The sequence below is a fragment of the Taeniopygia guttata genome, chromosome 11, assembly GCF_048771995.1.
Source record: "Taeniopygia guttata chromosome 11, bTaeGut7.mat, whole genome shotgun sequence".
Taxonomy (NCBI): domain Eukaryota; kingdom Metazoa; phylum Chordata; class Aves; order Passeriformes; family Estrildidae; genus Taeniopygia; species Taeniopygia guttata.
Window position 1 is genome coordinate 2,848,862 of NC_133036.1, and position 24,221 is coordinate 2,873,082.

Below are 24,221 nucleotides of genomic sequence, written 5' to 3' on the forward strand. Positions count from 1 at the left end.
TTATGGTTACATACAGGTCAGAGGAATGTTCATAGCTGGACTTGTGTTCAGAAGAAACAGTAAACCCTTGGCTGGCCAGAACACAGTTTGCAATCATTCAGAATTGCCAGCTTCCCATCTTGAAAAATCATGAGTAAAATCCCTAGATTAGGGAAATTCAGCTAAAAGAATATTCCACTAGTAATAGCACCTCAAAGCCAGCAATATTATGAATGACAAAATAAATGACTGTCCATGAAAATGGCCATATTTACACCAAAATTCAGATTAAGGCAGTTGTGCCAGGCACTCAAACCCCCATTACAAGCAAACACTGAATTTTGTACAATTTCCCTGACATCCTTTAATGAAGTTCATTTCTCTTGCTGAATCTGCCTAATTATCTTTTATCCTGTAGGAGTAAGGTGATATCTGCTGGTGGCAAAGCCTAAAGCTGGTTCTGAACCCAGGAAGCCACAATGATCTTACTGAGAGCTCTGCACTTTGTGCAGAGAGCAGGGAGGGAGTGAGGCTCACACGGAGCACGGTGAGCCCGAGTACAGACCCACACTCTGGGCAGCCTCAGCAGGAGGGGGACACAAAGTGCACAGCTGCACTGCCCTGCGCAGGGTCTGTCTCAAAATCCATAATCAAAATGTTTGCTGCAAGGCACTGTGTGGGAGCATATTCACATATGACTATAGGATATCATTATATCTGTGCCATAAAAATAGGCTAAAAATAATTTAAAAAAATGCTTAGGCAGGAAAATAATGTTTAGTAATTTCTTTATCTTTTTCTTTTTTTTTTTTAATTTAAAATATAAATTTTAAATTTATATTTTAAATATATACCAAGGTGAGATACTTTGTCTTCAAGATTAAGTCAGGTGTTGTTTTTCCTCTTCTACGGCATAAATAAATGCTTTTGTAAATGCAAATGAGGAGAAAATGTGGCCTCTTTCAGCAAAAGTAACTATCTGCCTGTTGCTACCTTAAAATCACAGCAATCACATCTGGTAACTGCCCTTTTCTCATGTTTCCACTAGTTTTCAGACTTCCTCTTGTGGTAGCTTGAGACTGCGCATCTGGATGTTTTAAACATACAAAGGAACTGCTGGAGCAAGCAAAAGGGAAAACGGTGCTGGGAGTTAAGATGTGCAGATAAGCAACTGGTGCACTTTGCAGCTAAAGTAACGGAGAGGCAGTGGGGAAAAGCTTTTTCCAAAGAGGAGAGCACAAGTTTAGGCAGAATGAAGACTCATATTGGCCGTGGCTTTGTTTTTAAAGTACTATTCATCCAAGTTTATCTTTTTAACAAAACTTTAGCCGCACCATCACCAATCATAAAGTTTCCTGGAGACAGCACTCCCAAAACAGACAAAGAGCTAGCAGTGGTAAGTGTTGGTTTCATCTTTGCTTTGGATTTATATTCTTTCATAAGCAGATGTTTCTTTCTTGATTCAGCTGAGGCTAAGGAATGACTGTAGCATTCTTTCCCTGGAGTCTCTGGAAGTGCTAGCTAGCTAGCAAAGGTATCAGCTTTCAAAAGTTAAAACTGGAGCCAAGTAATGTTTCCTCTCTTAAAATTTTTAAAGCTAGCAAAGAAAGTCGGTTTTTTGTTGTTTTTCTTTTTTTCCCTTAAGTCTCAAGATACAAAATATCCTCATGAAATCATCATGACTATAATAATGGCAATGGTAAGAGGGGTGAAGGGCAAATAAGAGACATCTAACTTTTTTACTTAAATCCAGTAGAAGTGAGGGCAGCTGAGACTCCCTCAATGTATGTATCACAGCTTTCAAGAGTGTGTTTTCCAGATTGTTTACTGTACATTGCATAAACACTACTTTAAGGGACACTACAACTGAAAGCTGGCTCAAATTTCAGAAGCCATTGTGACTAGTTTTGACTTTGGAAAACAATCTCACCGAGGTTTAAAGTATTTTTTCCCAAATCTGATCTGGAACAAAAAAAAAAGGAGTTTTTATTTCTGTATATTAGCAAATTATAGCTCTAACTCTACAGCATTTTATTCTAACTTTTTTTTAACCCTGTGGACGTTCATAAAAGTGACATTATGGGGAAATCCATTTATAAGGAGATTGAGATGGATTGTCCTTATTTTAGCATGTAAATTATTTCTCTTCTTCAGCAGCAAATCCATTTTAAGGAGGATTGAGATAAGTTATTCTTATTTTAGGACACAGAGACTTGAAAGTTGGTCACTTTTCTTTAGGAGTTTGTGTGCATCTTGGGAAAGTTTGCCAGGTTAAAGGAGGTCTGGGGGAGAGTACAGAGAGAATTTCCAGTTGGGAGCTGTGTCGGAAAGTTTAGGAAAAACAGACAAATTGACCCAAATAGGGCATTCCTCAGCCATTAACAAAACAAAATCACCCAAGGCTTGGCCTTAGCAGCACAGTAGCCAAGAGCTGGGGGCAGGGGCAGTGCATTTGCGAGAGGAGAGTGGGGTCCCACGTGTCTAACAGCAATTTATCCACTCTAAGAGAATTTATTTTCTTAGACACAGCCAGGCTTTTATTCAATAACTGCAATCTACATCTCCCCTCAACTCTGTTTCTTTCAAACAACCTATTTATTATGTGTACTCAGAGGAAAATTACAAGCTGGTTTGACACTGCAGTCCTTCTTTGTCTTTCTTGGGGTATTCTTGGGCAATGCTAACTGGCTGCCTTTCCTCACGCCCTCCATCAGAGCAGCCCCAACACTCAGCATCAGAACACAAATTGCTATGTTGCAGCTGGACCCTGTTTCATTAATGGGCTGGATCAAAATTCCAGATCACCACAGCTCCCTGCTGACTCTGGGGAAACTGCATTTCACAGCCTATGCCAAGATGTGGTTTGCATAGACATTATATTTTCTTCAAGATTCTTTCATAGAACAGCTGATCATGGTCATTTCTCATCTTCAATAAAATCTCCATTTTAGGAAAAAACTGAAAGGGGTTAGCTTTTTATTTAGAATCCTAGCAAGTAAAATTCTTCATCATACCTCAGTTTATAGTTTTGATTGTATAGCTTGCTCCCAAACCTAAAATGGCAAGAGCAGCAGCCTGGTTCTTCAGTAAATGTCAGTTCTTACGTGCAGTCTGTATTACACCATGGTACATCATTGGGGGATGCAAGCAAAGGTGTAAGAAAACCCATCAAATTACATGAAATGAAAACTAAGAACCAAACTGGCTTTTTTGATTATGTTCTCAATGCATTTCACATAATTTCCACCAGGCCCCATTAACTGTGTGTGGAGAGCAGCTCAGTGGAAGCAAAGATGAAGCCACTGAGTGTCCTTCATTTGCCAGTGCCACAGTCCCCACTGGAGAAATACCACATCAGAGGTTACAAAAATCACAAAAAGTAGCCATAGTCTGTGTTCAATCATGATGGATGGAGGACCTTCTGAAGGAAATGGTGTAACATCTTGATGAAATCCTTTTCTGAGTAATCCCTGAACCATTTCCTATGCTGGGCAGATGAGGTCAGCCTGGACTTTGTGAGGAAGGTGGTGAAAGCTAGGCTTGACCAACTGCAGTTATCAAATATCCTCTGCTTTATTTTGCTGGTGTTGTGGTTTTATCCCCAGTCTCCTGGGTGAACTTAAGCAATTAATTAGACACATGAAAAAAGGTTTCTCTTGGGAATAATTGGTGGCGCAAGAACTTAAATGTGCAGTCATTTTGTCAGGCTTCTTGTAATCCTCAATTGAAATAGTTCTCCCTGATATTCATCGTCTATTTTTGGCAAATATACCTTACCTTATTCAGGTGTTTTCCTCCCTTGGACTTATAGTTAATATCTGGGATACCATACCTGAAGGATGTTTCTTCCTCAGCTGCAGACTGGTTTTTACTGGAAAGATCAGTACCTTGCAGCCATCCTGTCTCACAGCACCATTGGCAAGGGCACCCCTCAGTCTGTGCAGTGCCAAGGGCCCATTCGGGTGCAGTTTGGGAACACCTGCCATTTCACATGGCTTCTCTTTCACAGAAGGGCATAAAACACTGTCAACCCATCCTTTAAGAGAAGGGGAGGAGACTTTAGTGGGTATTATTTGAGATGAAAACAATGTGATTTGTGCCATCTCTTGGGTCCCTTATGACCACTCTTTTTTAATGAGAAAGAACTTTGTGAACTGCCACCACAGCTGTATCAGAAGAATCAGTCTGGCCATAATGTGCTGGAGCATTCAGTGGAGTTTTAAGTATGCAAATATTGATTGGCTGCAGTGTCCAAGCAACTGAGATGTTACCAAATACTTTCTTCCTCATGTCTTTGCAATGTTTGACTAAAAGCAAACACATCCAACATTCAAACAACTCTGTCGGTTTGAGTAAAGAATGGGGTTTTTCATTGCAATCAATGTGGTCTCATTTGTGGGGCTGGTTTGATTTCTCAATAATGCAGATTCTTCCATCAAAACATTGCACAAAAGCTAAAACTGTAAACAGATTTATACATAATAAAGAAACAACAAAAAAGGTAAACCCATTTTTACTTTGTAGTTCTACATTAAAGCTCTATGCTCTAATAACTGAAAGTTATTTATTAAGTAAAGGTGATCACTAATAATGGAAATGATTGTTTAATTAGCAACATCATGTGATAAAGGATGCTTTGTGTCAATTAAGAAGATTCTGCTGGTCCCTCACTTACAAGTAATTGTAATTTTTAAAAGAAAACTTGCAAATTACAGAGGAAAGCTAACATGGAATTATAGTATTTGTTTATTTATAATGATTAACTATTTATTTTATGAATTTTGAAGTCTTTTTTCTGTGCTTTTTTTTCCCCAAGCAATACCTGAATAAATACTATGGCTGCCCAAAAGACAATTGCAATTTATTTGTCCTGAAAGATACTCTGAAGAAAATGCAGAAATTTTTTGGGCTGCCTGAAACAGGAGATCTGGATCAAAATACTATTGAGACAATGAAGAAACCCCGCTGTGGTAACCCTGACGTAGCCAATTACAACTTCTTTGCAAGAAAACCGAAATGGGAAAAGAATCATATAACATACAGGTACAGACTGGTAATGGTGGGTTCTGTTCACATATACCCATGGCTCTTCCAAGAACTAAAGAAGGCACTTAGAAATGCAGCAGCTGTTTACAGGATTAGACAAGACCCCTTGCATTAGAATCCCCTGGTTTTGGATAACTATCAAATGCTCTAACAAACACCTCTGTCATTTCAAATTATAATATATCAGGAGGAATCATATCAACATCAACTTTCTGGTCCTGCTTGAAACTGAAGAGATTTTGAGTTTACTCTTTGCTCTGCAGCAAGCATCCCAAGGGAGATGGAGCAGGAGTATCTCACCTGCCCACGTGCTCCAGGAGGACCAAAGTACTCATTGATTGCAGAGGCCAAACTCCTCTTCATTTTGCAGTCCTAAAAAGGAGATGATTAAATACATTTTAAAATCAAACAACTGTGTTTTAGATACATGCAAACATGAGTTACAACAAGCCTATTGCAATAAGTTTGGCATTTCATCTTCTTCTGAAGAGTTAGGGACCAATACAGCTCTCATTGTGGTAAAAAACTCATTGCCTTAGGTTCCATGAACAAACATTTACCACCAATGAGAAAAAACAGCAGATCTGTCATAGCTGCTTGACCTAATCTTCTGTTCCCTCACAAGTTTGGACTCAAAGCATCTCTTGGGCTGCAACTAACCTAATAACAACTGAAAAAAACCTGTAGCAGCTCACAGCCCCTACTTGCTGATGTCTCTCTGAATCTTCCTCATCCTCCTTAGGTAAAAAGTAGTTTCTCTCACTATGCACAGCCCTGGCTGCAAAGAATTGGATACTTGTCTTTACATGGAACATAGCAGGTTATACTAAGAAGTCTGACTAAAGCATTTGAAGAAGAAAGCAGCACACTTTTTTTTTTCAGTTTGTCCCTTTCTCAGGTCAGGCCTACAGCTTTATCTTACATGCTTTTTCCTCCTATTTCCCCATGTATCTTATTTCCAATGTATCCCACACACAGTTAAAGGATTAGCATTCCACAGGGGTTAAACAATATACAGATAGCAACACAGGTGAGGGAGCAAGGCTGCTTTTCTTTCTTATTAAAGAGCAAAACAATGCACACTTGAATCTTTCAGAATGTTACTGAGCTCCCTTTCTGGTCTCATTGCTGATGTAAAACCCAGAATGTTTTGTGTAAGGCCCACTGCCATCCAGGCTTTGCAGCCTCTGGATTTATCATTTTCTTCCTGCTGCTGAGTTAATTCCAAAAGAAAATAAAGAGTAAGTGTCACATCTAAACTCATCTCTGAATCAAAGGGAGGTGTTTGGGTCTCATGTGCAGCAGTGTTACCTCTTAGCTGCCTTCACTGCTGAGCCTACTCAGTGTGTTGAGCAGTAAACAACTAATACAGGGAGGATGTTTGTGTGTTACTTACCTGTTGCTTTTACCTCTAAGGATTATAGGCTATACCCCGGATTTGGATCCTGAGACAGTAGATGATGCCTTTGCTCGAGCCTTTCAAGTCTGGAGTGATGTCACACCACTGAGATTTAACCGAATAAATGACGGAGAAGCAGACATTATGATTAATTTTGGTCGATGGGGTATATTTTTCTATTTTTACTTATGCTTTTGGTTTTGTTCCTGTCATTAATCCTCAGTTTAGAATGATCCACCCTCAATAAGTAGAATCCATGAGCCTTCCTGGCAAACCTTGTCCTAGCTCACACTTGGCTCATACAAGTTAGATTTAATTTCGCTAAGACATTTTCTCATATATGAGAGAGAGAGAGAGAGGGAGAAGTATTTATTCAATATCCTTACTCTATATTTATCTTTCCAAAAGAGAATTGCTAGGGGCAACATTTTATTTTTAAATTTACAAATCAGAAATAGGACTCAGACATATTGGTACAGATCTTCAGATGGTGTGAGCTGGCTTCCTGCCACAGAAGAGAATGGAATGCCATCATACCATTTATTTATAGCTCTGTATGCAGTCTTCCAGTGACAGTGCTGAGGGTTCTAACATATTAGAGCTTAAAAATGGATTTCTGACTTCCAATTTTGACTCCATAGCTGGTTTCCATTCTTTTAGCACGGCAGAAGGCAAGCTTTCAATGCATTCATTGATCTTGAAGAATTTAAAAATATGGATCATAAGACGAACTATGATTTGAGTACAGTTGATAATGGGTGACTTTATTAATTTTCATTGTGCATGTCTTCTCAATTAATTTTGGTTTCCCCTGAAAGAATGTTTATGGCTATTCAGTGTAAATATGGGGTATTTAACTACTTTTGGATAGTCAGAGAATTTTTAATACTAATGAAGATACTTGTGCAGCCAATTACTTGGGAGGTTGACTTTGAAAGTTGTGAACATTTCAAAGAATAACTGAGCTCTTTGTAAAAGCTTTCATTTCAAGCTGGTTTTCTTTGCTTTAGCTACTGATGACTTGACCTCAAAAGCTGCAGAGATTCTGTACACTCAGGACTTCAGATCCTCATCCAGACTGGCTCGGTTTCCAAAAAAAAAAAAAAGAAAGTCTACAAAAGCAGAAGTGTTTCTGCTGGTTTTAGTACTTGGCTATAGCCAGCTAAAAAACTGTGGGCAAAGAGCTCCTTCCATATTCAGTCATTGCTATCACTTTACTGCAGGTCAGATTCACACGGGCTGAGACATCCACAAGGTTCCATCATTTTTAATCTTTCTCTTAAGGGTCTACTTGGAAATAAATAGGATTGCAGCACCTAACATAGGTCAAAATCTTGTCTTTCACAACTGACACACTAATCTCCTGAAGGGAATTAACTGAACCAGTATTAGGAGTGACACCAGCCTGAAGTCAGTGTAACAGAGGAGAGAATCAGGCCTGTGTATTTAGGGTTTCTGTTAAATGCCAAGACATCAGACCAAAAGACCAGGAATGATGCAACTGGAGATGCTGGCAGCCAGCTTTGATGCACAGGTCAGTATGGTGGGAGAGCTATGAATACCAGGGCTATGCCCGTGCCAGCCTGCCTTACCCACAAGTGGTGTGCTTCCAAGAAAAGCCTACAGTGGAATAACAGCAGAGCTGCTTAACCTGCTGCTGCCCTGTGAGCTGCCTGAGTGCTTGAAGTGAAGGAGGAATAGGCTCCTTCAGGGCTCAGAGCAGCAAGAGCAAGCTGTCTTTCCAGAGCTCACAGCTGAGCCAGCCAGCTGTGCCTTCCTGCTGGGGTAGTGAGTATCCTGCACAAAGGAAAGAGCACAGAAATCTCAGGTGAAGCAGAAAAGAGCAAGCTGAAAAGTGAAATCAGCTTTTACTTTCCAATCTGTGTTGGAGAGTGGTAGGAACTACCTGAAAATATCCCTCATCTACAATATTTAAGTTACAGCTCCCTATCAGCCTCTATCAAGAAACAGCACTATGTATGCAGTCGTAAATCTCAGGTACAATACTTCACTTTCTTCACTTTTTTTTAATTTCTTTCCACCACACTTAGGAGATATAAAATATCATGCTGTGACAACCACAGTACTGACACTTCATGCTTTTTTTAAGAACTGGCTGCTTCTCTTCTGGATCAGTCTTGCTAGCACAACCCAAACCAGTAAATTCCCTCACTAAAGTATTCTGCTGCTGTATTGGATGGAAATAATCATAATTCCTGTGTAGACTCTGCCTGAGGTCATTAGAAACTGCTCATTTTTGTCTGCTCTCCCTGCAGAACATGGTGATGGATACCCCTTTGATGGCAAAGATGGTCTCCTGGCCCATGCCTTTGCACCAGGACCAGGAATTGGAGGAGACTCCCATTTTGATGATGATGAACTGTGGACTCTTGGGGAGGGACAAGGTACCAGACTTTTTCATGTTTCAGAACATATGGCCTGCTGGCTGCTCTATTTTAATGCTGCATTAAATGCTTTCATTGACTGTCAGTAAATATTAGGAGGTGAAAATTCATTTATACAATTTTAAATCTCTCCCATTTAAAAAACGCTATGCATAAGTGACTTATCTATGCATTCCAGCATATATTCCATATATTCCAGCACCAATACTGTATTCATAAGACTCCATGTAACATACTGAAATAAACCCCAAGATCTGGGTGTGTCTGTGTTTCCACCCTGTCCCCCTGCTATAGCAAATGTCATGCAAGGCCCATTGGAAATACCAAAGTGGTTTATGAGGCACAAGGCATGTTCAGCTCATGTTCAGCTGCTGCCTGGAACCTTTGAAACTATACTGAACATTTTAGACCATATTACTTAAGAAACTAAATTACTAAATGTATTAACAGCACGTTTTTTAACTTTGCCTTGCCATAGTAACAATATATATATTTTTCTGGGCTGATTCTAACACTCCACCATGAGTAATATCCATGTAATTACTTTTAAATTTCCAGTTTATATTTCAGCTCTGATCATCTTGCCAATAGAGAGACCAGCAGCATATTGAATTTCAAAGTGGAAATTCAGACTGCATTTCTATATCAGTATCTTCCAGGAAAAGATGTCCAGAAACTGTATTTTTTGCATCAGTGGGTGGCTAATTTCACCACTGCATTTGTTCTCCTTACAGTGGTCAGAGTGAAGTATGGAAATGCAGATGGTGAATATTGCAAATTTCCCTTCTGGTTCAATGGCAAGGAATACAACAGCTGCACAGATGCAGGACGCAGCGATGGATTCCTCTGGTGTTCCACAACCAAAGACTTTGATGCAGATGGGAAATATGGCTTTTGTCCCCATGAGTGTGAGTAGATCAATGTTTCTACTGTTTTTTTTCTGGCAGACTTTTCCCTTCTTCTTTGCTCATCCACTTCTTCTTGTGCTTTTCCCACTTCCTTCCCTTTCAGATAAAGGAATGAATGTCTTTCAGAAATCATAACTTACCAGTACCTGTACAAAATTATTAGAAATCCATGAAAACTAAGACTGTACTTCATTTCTACCTGCTTGGAATATGAACAGAACTCTCTTTCACAAGAATTTTATTTCATATTTGGAAATATTAATTTTCAGATTAGAGAAAGTGTATAATGTCTTCATGTAGTCATAACTTTTTAAAATTAAACACAGGATTGTCATTATTATCTTTCAAATGTATATATGGCAATATGTTTCCTGTTAAAACAACAGAAACACATATTTCTGTGCTTGAAAATCTTAATGAGCCTTTACAGGTTGAAGATATAACATTTCAGACAATTTATTGATATGAGTGTTAATTTCATCTCCTGTACATCACACGGCAGGAAACCTTTAGAGAAGCAATTAAATATAATTGGCTGTAGCCTGCTGAGATAATTTATCAGCAGTGAGAAGAGTAGAGAAGGTAAGGTGCTTTCAGTCACTCGTTCCACCTCCTGTTTGCTAGTTCCTGGCACATATATTAACAGCCATTCCCAGTAGTGCGGTTTCCCACATTATTTTTTTTTTTTCCTTTGTACATAACCAGCTATTAGCTTTGGGGAGTGTTTCATCACTCTTTACTTTTCATATCAAGCCCTGGATCACTAAAACTCCTGCCTATCACTCCTGGGTCACAACAAATAAGAAGAGAGTTTTAAAGAGAACAAACCAGAAAGCAATGGTGGTTTTTTTCAGGTTCATGCTAATCCTGCTTGAAACAATAGTATTAACCTTACTTACAATATTATGGCTACATGCAGTCAGTACCAGGAAAGAGAATGCAGATTGTTGGAAGAAAATTAGTGATGCCTTAAGCTAACAACACATGTTCAGGGGTTTGCTAGCCCAAGACTACACAAATAGAACACAGCATGTGCCAGCACACAAGTACTGTCACACATGTACAGGTACTAATATGTACATGTCTGAAAAGAAAGGTATTTTTCAAAAGTTTGCAGATATGTGTACATAGAAAAACTTCAAAACAGGATTCTCTGGAATCCTGTTGTAGCCAAACACTAAATGGATTCCTGCTTAACAAATTGTTGGGCTTTTTCAAGCAAGACCATACAGTTTCAAATACAAGGTTACATATTTTCTGCATCAGGATGGTGATGGTTTCCAAAGACAATCTCTTGTAGAACATATCAGTCTTCTAGCTCTAATGTGGTAATAAGTTATTCTTTAATTTCCAAATCCCTAATCGCCTGTAGATCACATTTAGAGCTAGGATCTACCCTAGTGACAGCTATTTATACAGCTATAGAGGATGGACAAGCAGGAGTATGACAGACTAAAATTAATTTTTTTTTAAAAGTTATTGTTAGTGGTATGGCTTTCAGAATATTTACTTCAGCATGGTATAAGTGTGCACATGCACATAACTGCACAATCTTTTTTTGTTTTTGTTGTGAAACTTTGCCATCTCCTTTATTTCCCATCTTTCCCAAAATCTCCTCTTTCATGGGTTAATTCTTTCAGTCAGAAAAGATAAAAATTTGGCTCATTTCTTTAAAATACTGCAAGTACTCAGATACAGTCAGAAGGAAACCCAGATTATAGGCAGCTGGAGAAATGGAGAGCCACATACCCTGACTGATACACTTCTGTAACATCCTAACATCATGCAAGGCTGAAAATGTAAGCATGAAGCACTTTCAGGGAGAGCTGGTTCTGAAAGTGAAGTTCCTGGAAATGCCAGTGTCAAGGTTTCTGAAATGGAACAGAAGGGTTTCAGCCTTTTGTTTCTGATGTAATTGTTTTGCAAGATCCATGAGCAGTTATGCACAGATGTTTCTAATTAAATGCAGAGTGGCATTGTTCACTCATTATTCCAAGGCACCATTTGCTAAACCCCAGCTAATACATTCAGATAGGGGAGGATTTACATCAGAGTGATGTGCTGGGGGCAACATTCCTTCTTGTTGGCCTTTGTTTCTCACTGAAGTTAGTTTCAATTCTCATTATAGAGCCACAGTGCATATATGGAAACATTTTTACTGCTATGGTGCTGCACCAGGCTTTTCTAAAGTTAATCCCAGATCTGTACCTCAAGTTTGTAAAGCAATTGAATTATAGTTTGTCAAAGGAAAAGGTAAAGCAGAAAGTTATCTACCTACTACACAAACCTTACACAAATGTGCCAAACTTCTCCTGTGCCATAGGGGATCAAGGGATCTTGATTATCTCTCGTTTCCAAACTCCACTGACACAAGAGGCAGTGTTAGGTTAGGCTCCTAACTTTGGTCCTCCAAGACCTAACAATGTTCTCTCTGCCTGTACCTCCCCCACACTCACCACAGTTCCTACAGGCTGCTGCCTGTCCTCTCTCCTGAAGCTGCAGCCACCTCCACCTTGGATCTGTGCCACAGGGGTTTCAGCAGCCTCCCAGCCTGAGGTTTCCTGACATCACAACTGGCTGATATTTCTAGGAAGAGCTAAAAGTGAAGTTCACATATTACTAATATGCAGTCTGAATCTGCTCTCACTTCAGTCTACCTTCACCAGTTTTTAAATTGCTGAGCTTACCATGGTGCAGAACAAGGCCCTTTAAAATCCCCTTACAAGTAAATTGCCCCTTTGTTTTGGGGAAACTGCCCTAGTCTCCAACTTTCATTTACATTAAAGCAATTTTAGAGTAAGGTGGGGGGTGGATTTAAAACTTAATAAACCATTGTTGCTACCATCACATGATGTAGCCTCAAGCAAAATTAAAAACTGCATTCTGACTGTGACTCAGAAAGGCTGCATGCAAACTAAGAAACTGGCTTTCCATATGGTTTTTGCAACTTAGCCACATGTAAACCAATATAAAAAAGGCTATTAAAATGCAGAGTTTGCCAGACCTAGAGCTGGAAGCAGCTCATGGTAAGTGAGTCATCCAAACAATTCAGTTTGCTCTACAATTCTACCATTACTTTAAAAAAAATTAAAGTCCTTCTCCAGTCACAATAGCCACAGTCCCAGTTTATGAACCTTTCCTATCTTAGTACAGAATCTGAGACAAAACCCAACATTTGCAGCTTGCTCTTTTGGGGAGGCACAGTGTGTGTTGCAGACAGGACCCCATCCATGCCCAGCATGAAGAAGGATAGAATCACTGTTGTAGGCAGAGCAGAAGTTCAGTAAATGTGTGTGTGTGAGCCAGGCCTGCAAAGCTCCAAGTCCTCTCATTAGTGGCACTGGAACTTCTATAACTTACTGGTTCATGTCCCTGATGCTGTGGCCAATTACTGGTTTAAGTGTAAAAGGCAAAATGGACCATCTGTGTCACAATACCCCATTGTCAGAACCCTTTCTCAATCACCCTTAAGCCAGAAGTGGTCTGGGGGGTTTATTTAGTGCCACTCTAAAGAAGCACACACATAAACAATGCCTCTTCCCACTGATGCATCCAACTAAGCAAAGGCAAACCCCGTCAGACCCTATACAAACACTAAGGCTGTAAAAACAAGAGCCAAGTATGAACTAACCTGCCAAGCTTCCCACATGAACATTTGGGTTTTAGCTGCAGCTTTAAACTGGATGGGGGTGGGAAGGTACCCTTGGACACCTTAAAAAGGCCAAATCATGCATGCCAGGGCATTTCAATGCTGGTGTGAAGCAGAGGTTCTGAGTGTGAGGTGCATCACACTGATGGGTGGCCCTTCTCTGTCCAGACCTGGGCATATTCCCACAGGCACACTGGGATTCCTTGCTGGTACTGAGCTCTGTGTATTGACATTTTCCTCTCTCATTCTCCCTACAGCACTTTTTACAATGGGTGGCAATGGTGATGGGCAGCCATGCAAATTTCCCTTCAAATTCCAAGGCCAGTCCTATGACCAGTGCACAACAGAAGGCAGGACAGATGGATATCGATGGTGTGGGACCACTGAAGACTACGACAGAGACAAGAAATATGGATTCTGTCCAGAGACTGGTATGAGGAACGTTGCTTGCATAACACAGTCTAATTGGTCATTGTTTTAACAAGTCTCCTTTGGCACACTTTCACCAGAGCACACAAAACTTGATGAGTTAAACACAGTTTCAACAGAGGTGGCCAAGGATGTAACTGGAACAGGAGCAATCTGTTGGTGTGTCACAGCACAGGTTTGTCAGGAATACAAATGGCAATGAACCCACAAATGCATGGCTACCACTGTGGGATAATTACAAGCAGATCACAATTTGTTAATGGCCTGGAATGGAAGTCTCATGAGACAGAAGAAAGTATGAATAATATTTTAACTTAATACTTACCATGTACACTTGTAAAAAGGATCCTGTTTAGTACATTAAGCTTGTGTTAATAGATCTTTTCAGCAATTCAAAAAGCTAAGTGAAATGGTTTAGCCATGAAAAGAAATTTCAGCTTTCTTCACACTTTTTTTATACTTTCTAACGTGAGTTTTACTACATAAAGGAACAAAAATTAATTTATAGTGTTGAATAGATTGGCAGGTGTTCATTTTGTGACACTAGAGCCATAAGCATAGAAATTAAGTGAACCATGGCAGTTCTAAAATCTCTGGCTTTTAACAGAGCCAATGGGAAGCTACAATCAAACCTACATGCATCCTGCTTTTTGATTTTTTTAGGTCTCTTGAAAATGGCCTTATTGGTATTCGGCTTTCTGTTACTTTTGATAACCAGGTGTAACCCTTCCATTTTACTTTACAGATGTTAAAAAAAAAAAAAAAAAAAAAAAAAAGAAAGAAAAGAAAGGATCAAATTTATTATTACTTGCTACAAGGTTAGGAATAGAAAATTCTAAAGGAATATTCAACAGAAAAAAGAACCTGTATATCTAGAATCAATGTATTCAAAGTTGTAGGTAACAGTCACTATCACTAGAAGTAAGAAATACACTTAGTGTAAGCTTTTTTATTTCAGTATAAAAGTCTATTCATAAATAATAATGCAGGAGAAAGAAATAAATACTAATAAATAATTAGGGATACAACCAGCTTTGCCTCTGTATTGCTGTCATGTACCTTCCCAGAAGACAGACCATAACTGGAAAGGAACTGTAATTTCCAGGTAGCAGTGTAAATGAATTTCAATGAGTTTTATATTCTTTTCATATTCTGTTCATGATACCACTTTAAACTGTTATTTTAAATGCAGTTACATTCTCTTCCCTCTAGAAATACTTGTACTTGCACATATAAGTATTATTTCTTATAAATTACTGCTATATACTACACAGATTAGAAAACAGGAAAATTTCTCAAGTTTTTGCAAACATAATGGTTAAAAAAAGGTTATCTCCACTTAATACATCCTTTTCTTTAGAAAATGTTTTAAATCACATGATTTTCTATGGTATCCTGCTGCTTATTATATTATATTAAATATTATATTTATATTATGAATTATAATGTATATTATAATATAATAAAATATTATATGTATTAGGATATATAAAGCTTATTCTTCAGTGGGACACCCACCAGGTGGATATTCAACGGTTCTTTAACCTTTCTGATACTAACCCTACCTTGCACCTAAACATTTCAAAACACTTTCAAATAACATCAGGAATAAGCATTAAAAGATACTCACTGGGTAATCACCTTCCAAAACACTTTAATATAACATCAGGAATAAGCATTAAAAGATACTCACTGGGTAATCACCTTCCAAAACACTTTCTCAGAGCTGTGAACATGAGTCCAGAGCTCCTTCTCACCTCCACCAAAACTATTGGCAAGTCTATTGCAATGGCAATGTGTAGACTTTTTCCTTTCTAATTCTCTCCGACAACTTTCAGATATTACTTTTAATCTTACTCTTCATATTCCTAGAAGTATTTCTGCTTCCTTCCTGCTTTTAGCGTAGTTAAGAAGATGCGAAAGGAACCCCATTCTCACTGTGTTTCCCTGTCATTTTGCACAGCCATGTCAACAGTTGGTGGGAATTCCGAGGGAGCTCCCTGCGTGTTCCCCTTCATCTTCCTGGGGAACAAATACGAGTCGTGCACGAGCGCGGGGCGCAGCGACGGCAAACTCTGGTGCGCCTCCACCAGCAGCTACGACGACGACCGCAAGTGGGGCTTCTGTCCAGACCAAGGTGACGCCTCTTGTCAGGGCAGCGCAGGGGTGACCGAGCAGTGCCCACACCCACTGCCATGATGTCACACTCATCACTTCTCCCCAGCCTGAAATCTCAGCAAAATCCCTCTACTGAAGTGTGAGACTACAGCTAGAGAGCCACACCCAGAACTGCTCTGAAATATTCAGACTTTCTGAAGCCATAGTGATGCAGGATCCTTCCAAAATACAAAACCATGAAATAAATTAATGAATAAATAGATGGTTTTTCTCCCCACCAGTTTTTTCTTCCAAGGCTAAAAGCCGCAAGTACGATAGTATTTCAATAGCATGCACAAAATTATACACTGATACAAATTAGGAACAAACACTAAGTGTAAAAGATTAATTCATTCGTGACTGATATTGGGAAGGGTGAAAAACATGTTTAAAAAGTGAGACAGTATAAAGTTCATGTGGTGAATGTCACTATTTAAAATTACTTTGGTGAATATTTGCCATAATTTAACAAGGGCAGAAGGCTTTTTACATATTTACAAAAAAATGCTAGATTTGGGAGGATGTACTAGGAAGAAAGAAGCCTGCCAGATTTCAGAGACTGTTTGGGCATAACTGATAAAATGTCATCCTAGGATAAAAGGTTATTTCTAACCTAACAATGCACCAGTACTGATCCAGAGTCTGTTCTCAGAGACACATATTTACAGACCTGTTTATCACTTACAAGCCATTTTATGGTGAAAAGGAAGATTTTATACCTAGATTGCAAGTACAATTCTTCTGTACCTAAAAGGGATGTCCAATGTTATTTGCTACACTTCCTTTGCTCCCACAAGTATTAGGGCTGTGCTCAGAGTCACTTGCATGGGAGACAGCAGCAAAGATCACCCACAAAGGAAGGTTTTAGAATCTCCCCAGTGCAATGGCATTATTGGCAAGAGGTGTGATGTTCACCATGGGAGGCTGTAAATATTAATCATTATTATTTATTATGAATAACCTGTGTGGCACAATTCTGTTGAAATCCAAGCAGCTAACACTGTCTCACTGTGTTATTCAGGGTACAGTCTCTTCTTGGTTGCTGCCCATGAATTTGGCCATGCTATGGGATTGGAGCACTCTGAGGACCCGGGAGCTCTCATGGCCCCTATCTACACCTACACCAAGAACTTCCGACTTTCTCAGGATGACATCAAAGGGATCCAGGAGCTATATGGTAAAGTCCTCCCCCATTTCAGAACTCATCAAAAAATCAGGCAGCACAGGCTGAAATCTGGGACTCAGAATTTGCAGTAAATTACAAATGGCACAATCCCACCAATGCCAGAAACATCCTCTGCTCCTTTCCCCACGCTTTCTTCATATTGCCAGGCCACCTACCTCAATCAAATAGCACAACTTAAGGATGACGGGTCACTAAATTTACTGAATGCAAAGGAGCATCAAAACACCCCATAAACAAAATTTTAGATGAAACTTTCTAGTGCCTTTACTGGGACAATTAAATGCCATGTTTGTCTCTAGTTTGAAATACCTGATGTGGCCGGGTTTGGATGTCACCTTCTACAACACTGAGCTTCCCACATTGTGACCCTCTGCAAGAGGGGAAGGACATTGTTTTCTGTGTCCCAGCTTGTAAACAGTTCAAATTGCCTTCCCACAATTCAAGCTGTACCATCACAATAACATTAGCAGAAAGTGTGTGGGAGCTGAAACTTCAGTGCAAATGTATTAGGCAGCCTTCTAAAGAAAAAGTGAATTTAACAACATTTGTTGTTTTCTCCACAGATAGTCTTAGTAAAATGCATGAGCAGTATCATGATTAAGATTCCTTCCATGTATACATTTTCTACCTTGCAGAGGCACCAGTATACTACAGTCAATTAAGCAGTCATTCCCATATTCCATTTCTCTTTCTGTACTTTTCACTTTTCTACTGAGAGATCTTTTTAACTATATTCTATAGTATTCCCCACCTCAGAAATTTTAATAAGAATATGCCAAAAATGTTATCACATGAGACAAAAATCTGATTTGAATCTTCATTATTCCTTGTTCTTAGCTGCTTTAATTAAGAATGAGAAATGAGGCATGGTCAAGATTAAGTGAGTATTCTGAGCCCATACTGTGTATCTTTGATAAGAGTTCAGAACTTAACCCAGGTGTCTTAAAGCATGCTTCAAGATCCATGATGAAACTTTCTTCATCTTTTTAACTCATATAACCCTTTACAAACTGCTTTCTATGTAAAACAAATATTCAAAAAAAACCTTCTTTTCTTGCTTTGTTATTATCATAAATCAGCTACACTCCATTTTTTTCTCATACAGTAGATTATCCCAATGTCTGAGAAAGGGAGGTTAATGCCTCAAGCCAAATAATAATACCAAATGAAATAAACCAGCTGGAAAAATGCATGTTCTGAAAAGCACGTTTTGTTTCTTGGTGAGGGCAGAAAGATCATACAAATGGCTCAAAATGCAGCTTTGTAACTTGCCAAATATTGGCAGTTCTTTAAAAAAGAGAAATCCACTTTGACGTCTTTCTCAGCAGAGGTGCACATAATTCTGAGTACAAGGACTTTGAAATCTTCATCCAGTATAGCCACTTCTACTTATCTCTCAGGAAATAGGCAGCTCAGCCCAGAGAGACACACACAGGCAACATGTCTCAAATGAAGCCACACAGAGGATTAGAGCAGGAGTGCAAGTCAAGGCTTCCTCAGCTCTGCTCAACCACCCTTCTTCTGAAGAGATTTTATGATCAGTTTTTCCTCCTTCAAGAACTCTCCAAATGATTCCCTTTTTAGAAGCCATGGCAGCTCCTGCTCTCCATGTAACCTGTACAGCCCTTCATTTCAGTGTAACCAAATGTCTCTGTTCACCATCACAGAGGTGTCACCTGATGTGGGGCCAGGACCAGGACCAGGACCAGGCCCACAGCCAACCCTTGGACCTGTCACTCCAGAGCTCTGCAAGCATGAAATTGTGTTTGATGGAGTCGCACAAATTAGAGGAGAAACATTTTTCTTCAAAGATAGGTAAGTGAGAAAAATTGCTTACCAAGAGAACCTCAAGTGAAGGAATCTGTGAGACCTATTCATCAAAATCTAGAAATTTATTATCAGGCATGACATCCACCCTTTGTTTTGTGTGTTCAGAGATGACAAAGTGCTCTACTCATCTCCTAAAGGAAATGGAAATGGTTTAATTCAGGCTGAGTCCAAAGTAATTAAATATTAGCATTATGTGACTCATGGCTGCTGTAACAACACATCAAAGACACTGGTGATTGGGATAGGCTATGTGTGTGCAAAGCCTCCAAGACAGAAGGCTTCAAAGACATTTTGGTTGTAAAAGCAGAGACAGTCCCCATAAAATGAGGTGGCAGCTCAGCAGCAGCTGCCCCTGCCTTTGCCAGGGCCTGTATTACCCAGCTGCTCAGCAATGAAGAGCATCTCCTAAGGAGTATGGGACTTGGCAGCACCATTGTGAGAAACACTAAAGCTCCTTTTTTCCCTGTCATAAACCAATGTCAAATTTGGAATCATTTATCATCAGCTGCCCTGAACATTCCCCCAACACCACTGAAGATCTGGGTCCACACACATTTAATGTGTGCCAAAATCAAACACTGTCTCCTAACATATAAAAACATATACAAGCATCTCAAGCCAAGGGAAGTGTTGCAACTCACCTGTTCATTGCTCCTTGACAGCTGTCAGTTGACATTTAAAAGGAAACAGGAACCAACAAATAAGCTTCCCTCATAAAATAGCAATTTTAAAACTATTTGTATCTCCTGGTGATACACCTGAGTCCAGCCATCTACTCCAGATTCAAATTTTCAGCTAGATACATGAAGCATTTATTACTATGCTGCATGTTTTAACTCTACTCACCAGCTACTGTACACTAGTAAATCAACTACTCTAGTTAGTTTATTTTTAAGGGTAAGCACCATGATTCCATGTATTTCCTTCTAGATCAAATCTATATGATACCCAGCATAATAGTGCTCTATGTTTAAAGTTGGACTTAATCTTTATCACAGGCTTTGTGTTTTAGCAATGCAGAAAAGGAATTTAAACCTTCTGCTTGTAAGAAGCTTTGATGTGGTCTGTGGGTATCACCCTGACACCTTTTGTATTTTTCCTCTTGGCCCTGTCAGCAGCAGGTTAAGACTCCAGTGATCCCTACTGGCAAGGCACATTCCTTCCTTGCCCACCACATGGCTCCATAATAGTGACAGATCAGCCTCACACTAAGCCTCACAGGGCTGGCCCCACGAACCCATACCAAGTTTGCCAAAAACAGTGCCCACTTTTGCTAATTTAGTAATGAGAGTGCTGGAGGATTCACTTGAGCTCAGCACCTTCAAAGGAAGAACACTCTCACAGCACTAGCCCCCCCACCAAGTTCCATGCCATTCCCAGCTCTGGCTCCTCTTCCGTTCACTCGTGGCCCTGGGTTTTCAGCCAGACCTCCACCTTGCTTCTGCTCTTGCAAACCCACAGTCAGGCACAGGAACAAACTACTCCTAAACCAGCAGAATGGTCCAGTATTCTGTATAATCCCAGCAAAATAGAAGTATTTTGCATTTAGATACAGTTGGTCTAAGAACTATTCAAATACCAAAACAATCTGTTCAGACCGGCTCAGCCTTTATCCAGCATGCAGCAAAAGCAGACAATTGTTGAATTGTTTTGCTCTGGAATGGTTTTGCCTGTCAGTCTTGCAGCTTTCCAAGTATCAGGCAAACAGCGTTGTGACTCACTTTTGGAATTCAAGAAACAACTGTCGATCGTGTGTCGTGTGACTTTTATGATTCATGAAAATTACCATAGAATCCAACTGTCACATGGCAAGAGAGTAAATAGCAAAAAAGAGGACAGATAAGATTAACTCCTTCCAAAAAATAATTATTTTCCCTCCCCACCTCAAATCAAGGAAAGAAAATTAGTAGGAAATGAGAATTACAGGAATTATGGCTGCTAGCCATAGAGAATAGTTGAGCTATTCTATTGGGCACAGAATGCCCAAGAACAGCATTTCCACAGATGGTTTTATTCTGAGAGTGAACAAAAGTTCACATTTTGAAATTAATCAGGACACTAAAAAAGACCCACTTTCAAACACTGCATATAAAAATCATCATCATCATTGCAAATATAGATTATGTTAAAGTATGATGTAAAATACCTACTGTAAGTAAATTATTAAATCTGTCTATAAATGTAATATTAAGATTTAATATGGATGAGTTAAAGCATTTTATTGTGTTCAAACTAAAATGAGAAAGCCAAATATTAAATTTCACCATTTTCTCAGTAAGATGTATAGAAATAGAAATACCTTCTACCCAATTCAAAAACAAAATAAAATTCATCTTTGACAAAGTTTCCCTTTCCAAAAAAAAAAAACCTCACCAATTTAACAAGTCCCTTGAAATGTGTGGTTTATTAAAAACCTGGTGTTAAGTCTCCGTTGGCCCTGGAAAGTTTGAAATTCATGCAGATAGCAATTACTGGAGCTGATTCAGCCATAAATCAGGTCCAAACTTGACTGAGAATCCTGTAACTTGTATTTTTAAAGGAACTACTTTTATTAATACCTTGTTATAAAGATTTTCTATATTATTTTCTGTTCCATATCATATTGGATCTTCTTTTCTGTGTAAAAAGACACGCATGAATTGAACAGTATTACCTATTACAGCGTGTCACATGTGTTTTAACACTTTCAAGAAGAGTAATTAGTCAGATGGCTTATTCTTTGCCTCTTTTTTGTAAATCAAAATTATGAGTCATGCTCAGAAATGTTTTTGTACATGTTAAAAATGCATCTATGTATGCAAAACATGGATAGGATAACATATTACATATCTTCATTATTGACAGAAATACAGCAATTTGTTAAATTAATTTAGGACTGCTCCTCCAAATTTTAGACAAAAAACGCAGTTTAATATCCTGGCCTTCTCAAAGGTGTAATTATTCTAGGCAGGAGTGGGTAATAACAATTTATACTCTGCAAAAAATTAAAATGCCAGCAGCACCTTGAGCTTCAGAAACATATTAATGGTAAAAGCAGTTTGACCTCAAAATTTAATGACTACAGCTTGGTGCAAGAGCAATTCCACCAGCCTGCTGATTTTTCATTTTATGACTAAGTCAAAACTTTTGTTCTGCTGGGGAAAAAAGTTCTTCGCTCTGTGGAGGATGAAATAGCAGTGCCATCTTAAATACCAAAAGTCCTCAGCACAAAGCTTTGCCATTTAAAGATAATTAGAGCTTTTTAAAGCTTAAATCAAATGATCATCCTACTTATACATAAAATAACCGATAAATTACCCTTTGCATTTCTCTAATGAACGTTTTTAGTGCTAGCAGTTTCTTTTACAGCCAAACTCACTTCCAAGCACTATGATATACTGCTATTAAATTTGAACTTTTTGTCACTACACTAGTAATTGCAAAAGCAGTTCATGGAATACAAAACTCTGCTTTTGTTAAATGCTCATCCATCTGCTCCATACACAGCACAAGGAGGGCTCTAACAGTTTAAATTCTGTGCAAATGAGTTTATTTGTATGCTCAAAGCACTTTATTTGTGTACACAAAGTATAGATAAATTTTGCCCTGATGCAAAAAAAGCAACAGGAGCAATCAGCACAGCAATTTCACCTGCAGTCCAGCATGCAGCTTTTGGTGCAGTTCCTCTAGCAGCATAAAGTCCAAATAAATGAGTTTGCTTTTCAGTCAGTGGAGAGAAGAGTTACAAGTGCGTGCTGCGAACGCGGGTGTGCGCATGTGTGAGTGTGTGTGTGTGTGTGTGTGCTCACGTGGCTGTGCCAGAAGTGATGAGAAACAGATGTGCTGCTGAATTAGTTCATTGTAAACCTTGTACAATTTTCTGTTCTGCTCAGATTCATGTGGAGGACTATAAACCCCCGAGGAAAACCCACAGGTCCTCTTCTTGTTGCTACATTCTGGCCTGATCTGCCAGAGAAAATTGATGCTGTCTATGAGGCCCCTCAGGACGAGAAGGCTGTGTTTTTCTCAGGTATTTAAAGGTTCTAAAGACTATATTTTTTTTACAGGTATGGGTTTTAAATTTCAAAATGTAAGTATCCATTTGCATAATGTACCTGGGACAAGTAACAGCCTGTCTAAGAGCCAGCAGAGCTGACAGGGAGGGTGACAGATCTCCCTATTCACAAGCTGAGGATTTTAGGACAAAAGCTGGATCTGAAAGACTCACAACAACATTCAGCCTCCAGTACAACAAAAGGAGAACTATAAGCACCTAAAAAGAGACATTCAACAATAAGCAAAACCAAACAAGAATCATTATTTAAAATGCAAAGTAACAACAACAGTGGGAGCTCTCTTTCCTCAGTCCCTGTTCTGTTTTTCTTGTTTCCTTCCATTTTAAGCTATTATCTCAGCACGTGTTGCTTGAGAAGACTACATTTTCCTTTTTCCCCTCATGCCTCTCCCTGTCTCCTTGTCTTTTGCCAAAGACTGACTTCCACTTTGGCTTCCAAGCATCTTCCTTGGTGGCTGATCAGGAAGAAGATACAGGCGGCCGTGGGAGCTGCCTCCATGGGAGAGGAGGAGGACAGGAAGCTCTGCTCTGACTGTCACATATGGTTCAGCTGTAGTGGCCAAATGAGCAGAGCTGTGAGACTGTTTTCAACATGAAGAACTGAGCCAGAAAAACCTAGGCCCAAATATCTACTAAAAACATGACTAAACATCTCCATTCATGTAAAAACCATATGGCAAAAGCTGCTGTACATTTTCTGTACAGGAGAGGAAGAAGTAATGATAATCTATTCCACATGGCTCAGAGACCATTTGCTTTAGTCTACATAGATGGGGGGAAAAATCCCTAAAATAAGTCAGGCAAACCAAAACATTTCAAATATTGCATATATTATATATAATCCTATCATATCTATAGCTCTCCTTTTATTTATAAATTCTAGGAAAAGGTAGCTAATATGCTTTTAAAAGAAAATAAGAACTATCAAAAAACAAAGATTGGTTTGAAAATAACACAACTGTCTTAAAATACTTACTAGTTAGTCCTACCCTTTGCTCCTGAATAGTGAATCAATAACTTCCAAGAATTTAAAATGCTACACTTTATGTTTTTCTCACATTAATACTTTACTTACTTACTTTCCCACTAGCACAGAATCAAAGAAATGTCTTTTCATGAATAAATTTTTCCATTGCTTTCAGAGAGTCCAGTGAGGCTATTTAGTAAGCAAATTATAAT

At 39.0% G+C, this 24,221-nt stretch overlaps 1 protein-coding gene across 1 annotated transcript in view; it reads left to right on the forward strand.

The window, feature by feature from the left end:
• Positions 1-1,022: 1,022 nt before the first annotated feature.
• The window catches only part of MMP2 (matrix metallopeptidase 2), a 28,402-nt gene continuing 5,203 nt past the window's right edge, over positions 1,023-24,221 (forward strand). The window contains exons 1-10 of the mRNA XM_002192669.6: positions 1,023-1,375; positions 4,796-5,022; positions 6,442-6,590; positions 8,701-8,829; positions 9,564-9,737; positions 13,644-13,817; positions 15,779-15,952; positions 16,994-17,149; positions 18,826-18,973; positions 22,861-22,997. Coding sequence (XP_002192705.2) covers positions 1,232-1,375; positions 4,796-5,022; positions 6,442-6,590; positions 8,701-8,829; positions 9,564-9,737; positions 13,644-13,817; positions 15,779-15,952; positions 16,994-17,149; positions 18,826-18,973; positions 22,861-22,997 — 1,612 coding nt within the window. The 5' untranslated portion in view covers positions 1,023-1,231. The remainder of the gene's footprint in view (positions 1,376-4,795; positions 5,023-6,441; positions 6,591-8,700; positions 8,830-9,563; positions 9,738-13,643; positions 13,818-15,778; positions 15,953-16,993; positions 17,150-18,825; positions 18,974-22,860; positions 22,998-24,221) is intronic.